Raw genomic sequence first — 17,140 nt, 5'->3', positions numbered from 1 at the left:
AGGTTTGCACCTGGAGGGTGGTAGATGATGTGTAGTTTGCATAGTGGTTTGTAGTTATGCGCAATGTTTAGGCATAGGTATTCACATGAAGATAGCTTGGTGGTTTGTAACTGTTTCACCACAATGTTATTGTAGTGTATGCAGGCAATGCCTCCAACCAGTCTGTTAAGTCTGTCTGATTTTTTAATGTGCTAGCCAGGTGGAACTAAAGTATCTTAGATTGGTGCACAGGAGTACTTTATCCATGTTTCTGTTAGGAATAAGAGGTCAAGCTTGTGTGCAAGGATGAGGTCAGCGATGTCAGCCGTGTGTTTCATGGCCTATCTGCAATTTAGAAACATGCATTTCAGGTGTGGTTTGGCATCCTCTGATGTTGTTAGTGTGATGGGGACTTGTTTGAGGTTGGACTTATTTATGTCACAAGAGTTAGGACTAGTTTCTCTGTGTGGGTTTGAGGCATATGTTAGGATGGGATCCAGGTTGTCTGGGTCTTTATGGTGTGCAGGAATATATGTGAGGAGAAAGGAGTGAATGTCACAGTCTGATAACAGATCTTTAAGCCTGCTGGCCTCGTGGAGGTGTTGGGGTATGGTATAAATCGCCATCTCATGAGAGGGGGCAGCGAGATGGGTGCTACAATGTTGTAAGGAGTGCTTGATGGCAGTCGTGTGTTGTATATGGAGGGTTGTGAGTGGATGTGCCTATTACTTTCTTGAGTCCGTTTGGGCCATCTGCTATAGGCCAGCTCTGATGTGATATTCATTAGGCTCTGTAGGTCAGACTTGAGTTGATGTAGGTCTTGTGTTATTTCATCAAGTCTGGATTCTATCAAGGCGTGGGATCAGGTGGTTATGGTTTGGGGCAGAGGGCTAGGAGAAAGTGGGTGCTCTGAATTATGTAGTTTGGCTAGTGCTGGTCTGAGTGAGATGGTGGGGGGGGAGTCTGGATGAAGATAGTGTTAGGCTTGTATTCTGAGATCGGGGGTAGGGTCAGGGTGGTGGAGATATTTTCCTCTCTGTGTGACTTGGTGGCCCTTGTAGCAGTGACATGTGGGCACGTATTGGTTTGGTGATTGGGTGGGGACGACTCTGCTCTAACAGGAGGTGTGGTAGAGTTGGTATTGTGTGGGCTGATTGCTATGGTGGTGTGTGGGGGTTAAGGGTGGACCGTTTAATGTGGCTAGACTGGGTGAGGACACTATTTTGGACACCTGCAGGTCACATGCAGATCTGGGATGATCTTGAGAGTGGGATACGTCCTAATTAGATACTGTATGTTTGATGATAGGGAAGAATTTGTTGAATATATCTAGGTTGAGGTCTGATGACTGGATGAGGATTATCCCATTGTTTTAAATGGAGATTTTTTTTTTACATTGAAAGCAGGTGATGGCCATGTGAAGTTTTTCTGGATGTAGAGATCAAAAACATCAAGGAAAAGGCTTTCCTCCGTTGAGCTCTTTTTGTGTGTGTAGAAGATGAGTTAATTTATTAAGGTTCCTTTAGATGTGCAGAAGTAGGGTTCAGAGATTAAGGTTTCTGGGTGAAAATTGAGAAGTCTGTCTTTGAAGTTCTTGGAGGTCTTTTCTCTTAGATTGGGAAGGTATTTAATTTTATAGCATTACGGCCGTCGAATTCCAGGTTGATATCAATGGTATAGAGCGAAACAGGATCCATGATTGATATTATGCTGGACCTAAATAGACAAAATAGTAGGTATAGCTTTGTGGAGCCAACCAGGCCCGCAGGTTGCCGCACTACACCATGGGTTGACGGAAACACTAGGAAGATCAGCGGCACTCCAGAGAGAGGGCAGATATAGGGCAGATGTATTCTCTTCTGACTTTTTGTTTTAATCCTGTTGCAGGGTCAATAGTGCCCCATTTATTAATATTTTGCAATCAATGATTAGCCCAAGCCCGGCTGCAAAACGGCCGCTAACCTGCGAGACTCTGCCGGTCTGGCAAATTATCAGCACATACTCTTCTATTCCAGTTGACATCGACCTGTGGAAATGGGCTTGCTGCCTTCCCATTAACCACTGGCAAGGTGCCAGGATCTTATCTGATGCTTTCTGACCCGGCACGGCTGAACTGCGGCCTGTGCAGGCCTTGCAGACTGGCTTAGGTGGCGGATTGTGGGTAGGGTGCCTGCGCTGTCTGTCCCTGGTGGCAGATGAAACCTCTGAGCTCCCCAGGAGGCCTCCTGTGGTATCTGATGCCCCCAAGTACATCCTGTTGCTCCTTCAGGGGGCACCTGTGGGGTGGGGGCTGCACTAGACTAGCCTGATTCCTCCTTGCATTGGGGGCAAGGCTGAGGAGCCCCTGCTGTGGCTCACACCCAAGGTGAGGTGAGTGACCGTTTGACAGGGGACTGTGGTGTGAGGAGGGCTACGAATTCCCCGGCTTGCTGTTGAGCCCACTGCTTGGGAGATTAACATTTATTGACTGCAGCCGTGGATCGGAACATTAGAGTTGAGGGCTGGTTGGGGGGGGGGGGGTGGCATCCTGTATTGCATTGCACGCCTAGGGGCCCGCCATACTAGTATTGGCGCTGTTGACATGCCTGGACTCCTGCTGGACCTTCGTATGCCAGGGGGAGACTTCTGATGGCTTACTGGATCTCTCACCTGACGGGGGCCCATGAAACACTCTGACCTGTGCAATGGGAAGGACATTTTTGCTGCTGTGCTAAAGACTCTTGCTGCATTGCATGCATTGTGGGCCTAAGGTGGACAGTTGCTACCATCTGGCTGGGGGGGGCCCTGCTTGGTTCTCTTGTGATGACCGTGACATGATCCTCTTCTCTGCACACGAGAGGGAAGAACTGCAGTACCAAGGTAACAAATTATCTTTTTACCCTGTCTTTACCCAGGTTGTTCAGTCTGCCCGGAGAGAGTTTCTTCCGGTCAAGCGTCAGGTGGCAAAAGCCAACCTGTACCCGGCCAAACTTCGGGTCCTCCTACATAACAAACGCAAAAACAAGATTAATTCACACATTCCATCCATCACTGTTTTGTATACTTATTGTGTCACCCTAAGTGGGACGGGTATGCCCAGACATGTGTCCCATGCACACAGTGTCACTGAAACCAAGCTGTACCGGACTGAAGAGCACATAACTAGGGCAAAACAAGCCCTGGGTTGCTTGTGGTTGGGTTGGGTTCGGGGAGGGCCTGGCTTGACATGTCAAGCTGGACTGTTCCTACTGGAGCATGGTCAGTCAAGACTGATTTGCATATAGATGGGTCCAAACTGAGGTGGCATGGTGTGCAAAATAATAATAGATTTGGATGTGGCCCAAGTGATTACCAGTGACTGAGGTTGATTAAAGCATTCCATACATCACTGTTTTATATACTTATTGTGTCATCCTAAGTGTGACTGGTATGCCCACACATGGGGTCCCGTGCCCAATGTGTCACTGGAACCAAGCTGTACATGGCTGATGAACCCATAACTAGATAAAAACTGATCCTGCGTTGCTTGTGTTCTGGTTCAGGGAGGACCTGGCTTAACAGTTCAGGCTGGACTGTTTTTACTGAAGCAGGATCAAAACTGGTTTGTATATAGCCGAGTTCAAACTGAGGTGGCATGGTGTGCAAAATAATGATGGATTGGGATGGGGTCCCAAGTGATTACCAGTGGCTGAGATTGAATCGAGCATTCCATCCATCACTGTTATATATACTTATTGTGTACCTACATAGCACACTATTTCCCTGTCCCCCAAGATGGCCATGAAGTTCAGCTGTAAAGGCATCTGCGGGATGGGTGTCCCTGATGTGAGAGCGGATGCTGAGCCTGGGAACCAACTCGGAGATAGTGAGTGAACATGACTGGCTCAACCACAACTAGTATTACGCCGGACCCTCCATCCCATTTGAGAATTGGAGTGATGCCTACCTCACTATGCTGCAACCACGATTTATTCCACTTGATTGTTCTCTTGTTGGTTCACAGAGGGAGGGGATCGATCTTCAATGAGTTGGGGAAGTTGAAGTGGGTGGGGCCAGGGTGGGGACTTTAACATCTCACATGCAGTGCATCTCTTACACCTAGGCGTGGAACACCAAATATCCACAGGAGCCAAGTGTGGCTTTCCGCCCAGCTCACTGTGCTCCCCACAGTGCTGGATGGCCCTGTGCATAGACCTCTCACGATACTTAAAATTACACAACCATGGGTAGTGTTACCCTCATGTCCTGGAATATCCAGGGTAAAAATAACCCTACAAAAGTCCAGCAGGCGATATCCTATCTTTGTAGACACAGTGTAGATATAGCCCTGCTACAGGACAGCCACGGCTGGTGGTAGGTGTAACTGCAGGGCGGTGATGTAAGGAGGGGGAGGGGCAGGGTGGGGGGTTGTAATGTATGGATTACGGACTTTAACAGGTAAGTAAACATATAAATAAATAAAATGAATTTCGTTGTGTGCACTGCATGACCAAATGCGATGCAGCGCGCGCAACGAAATTCGTTTTATTTATTTAAATGTTTACTTACCTGTTAATGTCCATAATCCATACATTACAACCCCCCACCCTGCCCCTCCCCCTCCCTATGTCACCGCCCGGCAGTTACACCTACCACCGGCCTTGGCTGCTACAGGAACTGAATTTAACTGACATCACTAAGTTATGCCTGTGGGTGGGCTTGATAAGAGTGGTTTATCACTTACTCTGCTCTGGGAGTAGCATTTTTATCTGAAAGGGCCTTCAGTTGCATAGCTATGTGATCCGGAGGGTAGATATGTTATTCTACATTGCACCCTGCTGGACTTGAGGGTCACGCTTGCCAGTGTATATGGCCCCAATGTGGATTCCCCGAACTTGGTTGCTTTGATTAGGAGCAGGATAGTAACATTGGTGAATACTACTGTAGTGTGGAGTGGTGATGTCAATGTGGTCCTTGATCCCTGTATGGGCAAATCTCACTCAAATTTGGGCCTGCACCCCAGGCTGCCTCTTACTGATGTTGTTCCTAGATGAGCAAGCCCTTGTTGTCCTTTGGTTTACTGAAGTGCCTTGCAGCAGGGAGGGGTGTGTGTTACACCCTCGATGAGTGCATGGTGACGTATTGATTAATGGCTGCTCACCAGGGATGTTTGCCTCCACACAAGCAACATTAGACATTGTACCCATAAGGAGTTGGATCATGCACATGTGGCCTTCACACTCACTGTAATCGGGGCAGCAAGCCGAACCTTCATGTGGGTACTGACCGCTAATGCCCTCAGGGAGTCCCTTTTTAGGTCTCGACTTATAAGCATTGCTTTTAGAAAAGTTTGTTGTCGAGAATTATAGTAGGCAATCCAAGGCCTGAAACCATCGCGGATTTTGAACAGTTCCTGTGAACTAGTGGAGCGGAAAGCGCGTCCACATCAAAGCCATCTGTTGCTTCCCCAGCGCGCTCGGCCTCACTTCTCCTCCCCCCTAATTAACATCCCTGCTGTTTCACGCTTTTTTCACAGCAGCGAGGCCGTGCTTCAAAGGGATCCGCTCCCCGCCCCTAAAAGCTTCTTTCGGCGATGTTCTTGTTCACAACTTGGTTTCTTTCCTTTTTTATCAGACCCTGCGTGCACGGGTGTTTTCAAAATTAACTTTGTTTGTCTTTCTATGCTTGCAGCTCCACCTAGTGGCTCTTTTTTAAATATACGCTTTGTGATAATTATTTAAATATACGCTTTGTGATAATTAAAACCCCTGTAAATGAAACAACCATGTTCTGACCTGCTCAGTTCAATCTGCATAGAAATGCCATGATTGTGGACACTACACAAATGCTAAACTGCCAGGAATACAGGGATGCAATAAGGCAATATCTACATTCTTGCCCAGTGGATTAGACTCGTTTTTTGTGCCCTTCTGCCCGTTAGACTCGTTTTTCCCTTGTTTTTCTGCCCTTCTGCCCTCTGTTAGACTCGTTTTTTGTGCCCTTCTGCCCTCTTTTAGACTCGTTTTTCCCTTGTTTTTCTGCCCTTCAGCCCTCTGTTAGACTCGCTTTTTGTGCCCTTCTGCCCTCTGTTAGACTCGTTTTTCCCCCCCTTGCAACCCCAGCATCACCTTTCTGCCCCTATTAGACTCGTTTTTTTCCCCTTGTTTTTTGTGCCCTTCGGCCCCTAATAGACTCGTTTTTTGTGCCCTTCTGCCCCTGTTAGACTCGTTTTCCCCTTGTTTTTCTGCCCTTCTGCCCTCTGTTAGACTCGTTTTTTGTGCCCTTCTGCCCTTGTTAGACCCGTTTTGTGCCCTTCTGCCCCCTGTTAGACTTGTTTTTACCTTGTTTTTCTGCCCTTCTGCCCTCTGTTAGACTCGCTTTTTGTGCCCTTCTGCCCTCTGTTAGACTCGTTTTTTCCCCCTAGCAACTCCAGCATCACTCAGCGCAACCCCTGCATCACTCAGCGCAACCCCTGCATCACTCAGCGCAACCCCAGCATCACTCAGCGCAACCCCAGAATCACTCTCTGCAACCATTCAACAACAACTGTTTCAAATATGTTCTCTCAATGTTTCAAACTTTATTACAAATGTCACAAAAAGATGTTAATATTTCACTTCTGTTCTTGTTAGAGAGGGTATTGGCTACGCCATTTCTAACTCCTACAAACTCTGGCTCCGTTTCTTTCTCATGGGTCCTTTGAGAGGCATTCGAGGCATTATTATATATAAAGAAACATGTGTCTTTCATGATATACACAGACTGCTGTGATCACTGGAGGGCGAGTTGCGAGACCTTGAACTTCAGTGATTCAACTCACCAGATACATGACATCTGGCATGGTTTCATGATAGACTGGTGGAATATGAGGAGTGTGCAGCGAGTGAGACCAGGTTCCTACACAGGTAGGCTGTCACCCATCACTACAATGAGAGGGCTAGGCTGAGCAAGACATTACCTCCCTTACTACAGAAAAAATGAAGCATTTCTTAGATCGTGTAGTAGCAGGGCCCACTGGAGGAGGACTGCCTTACAACACCTGCCATCTCTCAAGCCATGATCCGTTTTACACTGACTTCTATACCTCAGTTGAGGTACCCCCCAAAGGGTAGACATATTGAATACTTTGACTTAATTCAGCTCCTGTGACTGGACGATGGCCACAGGCAGTTCCTCGATGTCCCATTTGCAACAGAGGACATACTTCAGGCCATTCATGCCATGCCTGCGGACTGAGTTCCCAGGCCTGATCGCCTGAGAGCACAATTTTTCAAGACTTATGTTGCAGACCTTGCTCTGCACCTCCTGACAATATACGAGGAGGCTAGAGAAACTGGTAGGCTACCCCCCTTCTTCTGCAAAGCCCTCATAGTCACTATTCGTCAAAAGTGCTGATATTTGCAGCTCCTACTACCCACTCTCCATGATCAATGTAGATAACAAAATCCTAGCCCGTATGCTTGCGACTAGGTTGCTTCCTCCTATCTCTCATATTGTCCAGTCGGGTAGGTCGGGCTTTCGTGCGAAGTGTTCTCTATTGGGTGCAGACTCCCTTTACCCTGGTCCACACTCTGCAGCTGCAGCTTCTGGCTGTGGCTGTTTTTTTCAGACGCCACATAAGCATTCGACTTTCTGGAGTGGACTTTCCTCTTTGTTCTGTTGCTGCAAATCGGTATTATTTCTGCATTCCTAAGCTGGAGTTCTTTTCTTTTTTCCTCCCCAACTGCCAGAATCCGAATAACTGGAAGTGTCTCCGACCCTATACAAATCCGCAGAGGAACTCAGCAGGGATGTCCCTGCTCCCCCATACTAAATGCCATCGCCATGGAACACCTAGTGGCTCGCCTGCAGCAGCACAATTCAAACAGTGCCTTAACTACACATTGTGCAGGTTTGTCACTTGTATGTATGCAGATTTTCTCACAGTGTATGTGAGAAATTCTGCTGAAAACTTGTGCCCAATTCTCTGTGAATTTAATCTCTTATGTGCACATGCTGGTGTGGTGATTAACTGGTCCAAATCTGTGATTTTCACATAAGCTGATGCCACAGATTCATTCCCTCTAGACTTCCCACTGGTATGGGCAGAGGGTGCGATTAGATATTTGGGAATACAGATTAGATGTGACATGTCGCAACTTTAGCTTGAGAATTATCGCAAGGCGATTGCATGGCTGCAGGATTGGATTCTGGTGTGAATGAACTTGCCACTTTCCCTCATTGGCAGATTGTCCGTTGTCAAGATAGTAGTTCTTCCAACATTTCTATAGCTATTCATCAATCTGCCTGTACCACTCACCAGAGCGTTCTTTGCCCAACTCCAATCCCTACTAGTGTGCTTAATCTGGGTTGGTTGTCAGCCACCACTGCCCTGGGAGATGCTGACTCTGCCCTTCTGCCAAGGTATACTAAATGCATCTGACTTGGAAGTATACTACTATTGTGCGCAAATCCAACATGCATTTTACTGGTTCCACCCCACTCCATATCTGCCACATGCCGCTGTTGAGGCGGATAATGCTAACCCATGCCCGCTTACAGCAGTGTCTTTCCAGAATCCCACTCACCCTTGGGACTCTGTTAATACAGTCCAGTGTACTATCTGGACATGGGACCGGTTGAGACATAGGGCATGAGGTTGTTGTCATTACTCTGCCGAGCTGCCGCTTGCTAATAACCCTATGCCTCCCAATGCTACAGAAACAGGGGCTATGAGCCAGATGGCAACTCTTGGCTTACGTGGGTTGGGTAAACTCTACGCCGAAGGGAAATGCCTATCTCTTCACTAGTTGCAGGCCATGACGACATGCACCCCGCCATGTTTTCTCTTTTGCATATCGCATGCGCACTGCACATCCTCCTTTCCCACAGGAGCCAGACATATTGCAGGTCCTTGATACTATCCTTACATCTCCCTTCCGCAAGAAACGTATCACATGTTTGTATGACACAGTTGAAGAAACGGCCCCAGTGGTGGAGACGAGGGCACTGGAGAGGTGCCAAGCTAATTCTGCCTGGGGAAGTCACCAAAGAGACATGGAAATAATGCTTCATGTGGCCAGGATTGCTCTAGCCCAATTATGAGCTACAACTGCTTCATGTTAAGTTCCTTCACCGAGTATACCACACTCCTCTGGGACTGTTCAGGGTGGGTCTTCTCCGTGAGTGTCGCTGTCCACGATTCAGATGCGTGGACGTTGACTTTCTACACCTCGCTTGGAACTGTACAGCAGTGGCTGATTACTGACTGAAGTGGTGGAATGCACTGCCCAGGTGCTTGGCTGCCCGGTGCCGAGATCCCTGCTTATTGCACTTCTTGGGTATGTTAAAGACATTCCTGGTGGCGATGATGCCGCTGTTGGCCAAAGGAAGAGTGGCCATGCACTGGGGTCATCATGCTTACCCACAAGCGAGAGACTGGCAGGCTGGAATATCATACTGTCAAGAAAAGCTTGGGGATTATTGGAATTTGATGCCTGCAAGGTCCCATCCCAGAGACCTATGGAGTCACTTTAGTGTTTTCATGATAACACACTCGACTCGGAAACAAAGATGCGGATGCCTGACTGGGCTGGACGGGTGATGTGCAGGGCACGACGGTTCGTACTCTAGCCTGCTACATGGGGGACCTATGGTCGATAAAGGAATGCACTTCAGGGCCACAGAGAAGGATTAAATGTGCTCCACTCTACATGTTGGGTGCGCTGTCTATACATCAAATTACATGAGCAGACGAAATGGGATGTCACTGAATACTTTTCCTTTTCATTACTTAATCTATGTTATACTATATTAACTACATCAATAAAAAATAAAAAAAAGATTTGTGTCCCCATATGATTTTTATTTTTGCTTTAACCTCCGGTTACCTCAGGATAGCCACTGGGCGAAGCACTACTTGAAGGCTGACCCTCAAGCTTTGCTGGAGAGAGCAACTGCTGATTAATAAATGTCCTCTTATTTAATTCCTCTGTTGACCCTCTATGAGAAACCATAGTCAATGCCTCTCTCGAGTTATTGCGAATTACTCCACCCCTGCTTATAAAGTTTGACTTAGGGGGTCAACCGCACCTTCAACTTTATTCTTGGGAATATATATGGTTCTCTGTAGAGAAACCATGTTGTTACACCACAACCAATGTTATCAGCATTTACTCTGCATGTCCACCCTGAAAAATCCTTTACTCCTGTCCTTCAGCCATTTTCAGCGTTTGAAACTACCTGCAATAGGCTTGTGAACTTTCATTAGCATGCAATTTTGTGGGTGTGACCCATCTTTTGCAGAAGTCATCACCCTCAAACACTCATATCGCACCCCTGCGAGCAATTTACTCACTTAGAAAATTATATCATACTGGGGATATTTTACTTGTGAATAAATCCGCTCAAAAGTGCAAATTGATGTTATATGGATCACAAAGATAAAACAGGCCTCTTAAAGTTTGCACACGTAATTGTAATTGAGCTGTGCAAATAGCTTTGAGTTGGGCCTGATGCTGTTCACTAAACCTGACCAGAGTAGGGAGTTTGTTACTTTATTTTGCAATTAAAGTAGGATAGAACACTTTATTTGCACACAGTATTGTTTTTAGATGTTTTAATTTTATTCTGCGTCACTAGTAAAAACTCTGTCAAGTCAATTTATACCAGTGCTTTTATACATTTTAAAGGTTTTTAAATAACCACAAACAATAAAGAGATTATTATCACTTCTTTATTTTGCACGTAAAGTAGGACAGTGATCTGTATCAAAAGGTTTTTGTGTTCACACCCAATTAATTTCGCCTGGCTCCCGGGCCAACCTGTCTTGCAATGCAGAGAAAAGAGAAAGGTGTCCCATGAGCCCCTTCCGCATTGTACTGGAAAAATTACCCTTTTTATGAAAGACAATCAGCCCTCTTAGTGACCTGACAGGTTAGTCTGTGAGCTCTTCTAGTCTAGACCCCCCCTTACCTTGCCAGACACACAAAAGAGACCTATAGTATACTACAGGTGTTTATGATTTGCTAACTTAGGGGCCGATTAGGATGGTGGACGGACTGGAGTCATTTGTAGATGTATTTCATTTGTATCATAGCCCTAAGGAGCTATGTTTTTCCGTCATGAGGAGTAGGATGGAGTCTCACATACCCAAACCATCCTCAATACAGTAGAAGGAATGCTGAGTGCTGGCCTCGGCCAAAGGCTGAGCCCAGTGATCTATGGTGTGAGATGAAGCAAACCCACTTCAGTCGTGTCATTGATGTTGTCAAAAGTGACGTGCTCCAGGGTGTCAACAGCCATGTCAATGACGATGTCATTTGTGATGTCATCTCTGAAAATGTGTGCGAGGCCAATGTGGGAATTAAGGTTACACAGCTACCGTAAATGGAGAATTTTAGAGGTTTCTAACTTTTGAAATGCAACCTTAGTGTCTTTTCAACTGGAAATATAAAGATAGCCACTCATACACACACACATTCACATGTACACACACACACACATATATATTTTGTAAAAACGATATGACTCGCATTACCTATATAAAGCTAAGACATGTCTCCATACTATAAGTTACTGTGTTTGAGTCTGAATTTTGCAGGTCTCAATTATGTAACTTTAATTTTCAGATGTAACATGGATTAATATGCATTTTTATGTTAAGTACATTTGTACCAATATGCTTTAGACGCATTTACATTCATTCATGTATACAGAATTAGTTTGCCTAGGCTGCATTCTTTTTTTATTTGCTGTTAAGTGCTCTGTTTTAATTATTATTAATTGATGACGTTTTCCCGGCTTCGGAAATGTTAATTTTTCTTGCAGTGCCCTGTAGAATGATGTTGAATCTACTCTAATAGAATGGCCTTTAGTTGTAATATTCTTTCACTTTTGTATTTCAGATACCGAAATCCTCACAAGCAGACCGTCTGTGTCGCCTTGCTGAAAGAGGGCTATCACAAGGCTTTCACGGAGCTCTTCACTCTGATCGAGAAGTCGAATGCCTTGAGGGAGGCTCCAGGGTCTGGGTCAGCCATATGGCAGCAGTCGTCCCTGGGGGAGCAGCCTGATAAGCTGGATCAGCTTCAACACTTCCTGACCAGGGCCGAGGCAGCCCAGCGAGCAGGTAACCGAGGGAATTGTGGGTAGCAGAGCAGCAGGAGCTGAAGCAGTCAGCGCCTGAGGGAGAATTTCAAACTGTTTCATGTATGAATGTAAAATATTGCTGCAATTTAGCACATATCAAGCTTCGACTACCAAGGCATAGACTATAACAGAGCTGCTTGATCATGGAATAAGTTTACATGCAGGCCTGCTTTAGTTCTGTTTACATGATTCATCTGTTCTTTGAGAGTAAAAATGAATACAGGTGGTTAAGGGTCACATCTTTAAACTCTTTTGGGAGTTCTTTGTTCATATTCATGAGACATTTGTGAGTCCATGCATGCATAGCATCAAGGCCGGCTTTTATTAGAAATCCAACGTCGCAACTAGAAATATGGAAAATATATATTAAAAAAAAACCACACATTAATATGTGCTTTTAAAATTGCTTTTTGCGAAGGAAAGCTTAAAAAATAAAAATATTCTTTTTATAAAACATGTTGCAGAGCCTTTTGTTGTTTTTGGGCACAATGTGGCGTAACAGGATAGATTAAATGCATTGAAAGAATGGTTCATGTAATCGAGTCTAACATTTTGAATAATGCAGAAGTTAATGTGGGCCTTATTTACTGCGGGCTGCCCACCGTTTTATGCCTGTGGCAAAATGCTTGCTGATTGGATCTCCAATGATTTAGGTTTTAATTAAATTGTATGTATGTTTAATATGCATTCTGTTTTCGGCATTAAACAGTTTCTTTCAGAACAATTTAGATGATTTGGATGGAGGGAAACTAATATTATTTTCATGACAAATATGAAAATTATGAATGTGTAAATAGTTTGCTGTGTAAAGTGCATATTTATAAGATGTTTAGGTTTTTTTCCACCAAAATACACTTGTCTGTTATATGGTCGTAGGCAAATACACCATTTTAAATGTTTTAAGTGTATACACTCCATGCCTAAGAAGAATAAAATTAAAAGGCTGTGGTAAGATTCTATGCTGATGGATGACTTAAGCAAGATCTTTTAATTGCCCCAAGGGTGTTCACCAATGATTTTTATCTAATCTCCTCCTTCCTCTTTAATGATTTTACATTCAGCTCCACATTAAATGCTTAATAGAGTTCCATATTCCCACTTCAATTAATCGGTGACCCTTGAGGTTCTCTTCAATAATCCTCAGCAGTCTATAGGAGGCAGGATGCTTACTGTCAGGAGTTGTAAAAAAATGGTGCAAAGTGTGCGGAATTATGTGCCTTAAACAATACTTTGTATGTAGAGTAAAATGGTATTACCACACAAAGAAAAACTGTAATACCACTTTTCAACACAGAAAATAATCGATGACTGTAAGCACCTCCAAAAAGCAGAGTTAACGCTGGATGTGTAAATGATGAAAAACATGTGGCAGCACTGATTCTGCATGATATCATGATTTGAATTCTAAATAAATCGTAATGTCACAAATGCTAGTTGCTTTATCACTTTTAAGAGACATCCTGCTACTGCAAATGGCCTGACAAAGTAATTGAGGGTCTGAATGTTAGAAGGCGCCCTTTTTCTGCTTGAAGAAAGAAAATCCATTTAGACATTCTCCCTGATCATTTCTCCATTGTGGTTATTGGTGTCTGGGAAACCCATTGACAAAAACCTTTTCCACCAGAGTTATCTGTTTACAGGTGTACTGTGTGACAGTCTGAATAAAAATATGAGATAACCACTAACCTTATGCTCTTTGAATACTGCAGGACTCCCCAAACTTTTGGCCTACACTGTCTGATTTTTGGCAGAACTCGTTATTCTTGGTGTTGCAAATGTGATACGCCCATTTAGTACACCCCGATATTCTTGCTTTTTGATCACCCGGTTTTGGACTTTTTACTATGGTTGAGTCTCACTACTTGTGTCTTACTCACGGTAATCATGTGGTAGATGGAATGCATGTGTATACCACAAGTGTCTGCCTTTTAATATAAGGCACTGCGACACAGCTATGGTAAGGGCCACTTAAGTGGTTAAATGTGAAAAGTTGTAATATTGCATGCCAGCAAAAGGTGATAACTAGCCCGCACCACCTCCCCCGAGCAGTCCTTGGACTGGTTTGCTACGCCACTGTGAGACAGTCAAGTGCTACAATGGGGTGCTTGTTACCAAGTAAGGAGAAATTGTGGGCCTATTAATTGAGGCGCTTCTGTGAAAGAGCGAGGTCTTCAGAGTCATAGCTTTTTGTTGTTTGTTACTGGTGTAACTTGTCTTTATACTTGAGATGTAGAATTTTTCTTTCAAAGCAAGTTAGCTTTGTTAGGGCATTTTACATGTCTGTTGTTGGTTTGACTACTTGGTGTCCTGCAAGAGCAGATGTTTTATTCTCAGTACCAATTTTTCCCTTTTTAGGTCGAGCCTGGCGGCAGCGAGCATGCGCTGCTTGCTCTGCAAGACATGCTGTATTAGGGCATGTTGTTGAAGCATCTCCACTCTCCGCCCATATTTGTCATTGGCTTTGTGTCAATGTCCTTCTTAAATGGTGGCTTCTGATTCGTAAATGGGCTTGTTAGTCCCGCCATGGTACCGCTTTGTCTCCTTTTGTTGCGGTCCATAACGACTGGACCTTTTACTGGGCTGGTACACTATTTTTTTTTGGCACTGATGGGGACAATAGCGGCTGCTTTTTAGGTAATTTGCATAATGATGGCAGCACCCGCTTTAGGGTCAACGCAATAATTTTCAATGTTATTTGTATTCATTTTTCATGTTGAGTGCAGCACCGCTTCAAGGACACTGTGTTCGGTTTCTCTATTTATTTTTTAACTTTAACACTCAGCACGGTGCCCACTTCAAGGACACCGACCTCAGTGTTAAAGTAAAAAAAAAAAGAAACCAAGCGCGGTGTCCTTGAAGCGGCACCACGCTCAGTTTTAAAGTTAAACAAACATTTGCAATGCAATAGATCTCGCATTTACACACGTTTAAGCTATTGGTATTTTCATTTACAATGCCAATAGATTAAACCTGAATAAATGAGAGACCTATTGCATTGCAAATGCTTGTTATATCTGGTATTGATTTAGATGACTGAGTGAGGTTTCCCTTTGTCCCCTAACCTTCTGAGCACAAAGCTCATCCTCCGAGGCTGTCATGAGATGTGTCTTCATGTACGGAAGATTTTCGGACGCAAGCTTCTTTGAAGCAGTCAAGTATGGTAAAATGTTCATGGCTTTGGCCTTTCATTGTCTCTTATAGGGACATGTTGGTATGCCAGTGCTAAGTCTGGTATATAGGAATGCTCTGGTCTTTACTCATTAGAGTAATCAGCATTGTATGTCCTCACTACTCTTGTGATGTCCATGTTTAGGCAAAAATCCTTTACAACAACTTTGTTACAGGGCAAGTTATTAGCCCACAATTTTTACTCAACAAAATCTTATACAATGCAGGGCTTTACACTGCAAACCATTACAACACATTCCCCCTTACAATGCCCCAGTGGAATTATAATAGTAAATTGTGTTGAAATGGATTATGGCTTGTAATGGATTGCGTTGTAAAACCCTGTATTGTTAAAGATTTTGTGTTGTAAAAAGTGCAGGGTAATGGCACACGTTGTAAATGCGTGCAGGGTAAAGTGTCATATTCGCATATTTATTATGGCAATGGTGGATTCAGGACCCACATTTTGTATTCTTTTGACTACATGTTCTTGTGGTTCATCTTTCATTAAAGTCCTCTTGGACTATGTGTTTTTATGGTGTAGGTTTTTTTCTCCTTCTGAACGGACTGCATATCTACATTTTTATTATATGTGCTTCACTTTTTTGAAAACTGTGAGAGTAAACTCAGAGTTTATGGTGTATTCTTTGGAAGACACTAGTTAGTTGACTTCTCCTCTGTGGAGGGGATCGGTAATGTATTTGTTCATTCCTATAACTTATGGGGTGAACTCTGTATCTTAAGCTGTGTGATAGGTAGTGTCGGAAAGAATCTGATGGAGACTTCTAGCTGCAGTTTCCTTACTTGTTTTCGTTTATACAACTTATGGTGGAGTTTTTAAGCTTTATAAGGAGCTATTCTTGTTATTCTCCCACAATGATTTTTGCATCGGTCTGGAGGTTATACTACTTGTATTTTTTACAAGCCCTTGGGAAATCATGGCTGTTACTTTTTGAGGTAGACTTGTGAACAAATTGTGTTTCGTATCACTTTGTTAACAAGGATTAATTTTATATAGTATTTCCTTTTAATATTTCGTCTTTTCTTTATTTAATGTTTTGATACTGCACTTATAGGTCTGTTTCTTCTTTCGCTTGCCTTGGTATTTTGAGCGTGCCCCGGCTCAGAGTCTTGTTCAGACTTTCGGACCATGACACTGAAGCCCAGGCAGGCGCAAGCTTTGTAGATACCAGCGGTCCTGCAGTAAATGTGGGCCAGCGATACTCTGTGTTGTCAGACCACTCGGAGTCAATTGTGACACAATTTTATATATATATTATGTATATGTCCGGGTGATACACCTTTTGTGGGAACATTTTTTACAACTGGCATCATTGATTATCATTATTAAATTCAAACCCATTAGTGTGATTGTAGTCTCTTTACAGTGCTTTATGTAGCCTTTGAGTGGTCGTTTTGTTCAAACAAAATTCTCAATACCATAGAGGTATTATTGTTCATCTTTCTTTTGGTGTTTAATCATCTTGGTATGATGGAATGAGTTCTGAGAGTCCTTCCTTTGGATTTTTTCAGGACAGTTCTTTCTCTGATATTTCTTTGTTGTTGTGAAGAAAGCAGATTACATAACTTTTGTCTTGCACTCTACCCTTTTAATCAACAACTTTTCTTTCCCCTTGGGGGATAGGGGTTAATGTCCGATAACTGACAGATAGTTTTCCCTCAAGGGCCCATTCTTTCGGTCCTGTAGGGTTGTTTAATATGTATATGTTCTGTGACAATGACCATGTATTCTGTTAAGAGCCAAGCTCTTGTTCTGCTTTCCTACGTACATTGTGTCAGTTGTTAGTTATGACTGGCTGGTTATTTTTGAGAACTTTTGTTGGATTGGTTTGCAGACTCTTCTCCATGGCGGTATAGCTATGGTATTTAATTTAAAAGTTAAGGA

General features: G+C 43.9%; 1 protein-coding gene across 2 annotated transcripts in view; it reads left to right on the top strand.

Moving 5' to 3' along the window:
• TTC29 (tetratricopeptide repeat domain 29) overlaps positions 1-17,140 on the top strand; it is a 1,168,725-nt gene that overhangs the window by 254,328 nt on the left and 897,257 nt on the right. For both annotated transcript variants that reach the window (XM_086963296.1, XM_086963297.1), the window contains exon 4: positions 11,823-12,046. In XM_086963296.1, coding sequence (XP_086819422.1) covers positions 11,823-12,046 — 224 coding nt within the window. The remainder of the gene's footprint in view (positions 1-11,822; positions 12,047-17,140) is intronic.

This window comes from Lissotriton vulgaris, chromosome 3_1, assembly GCF_964263255.1.
Source record: "Lissotriton vulgaris chromosome 3_1, aLisVul1.2, whole genome shotgun sequence".
NCBI classification, from domain to species: Eukaryota; Metazoa; Chordata; class Amphibia; order Caudata; family Salamandridae; genus Lissotriton; species Lissotriton vulgaris.
The sequence above is the reverse complement of the archived record's forward strand: the minus strand, read 5'-3'. Positions and strand labels throughout refer to the sequence as shown.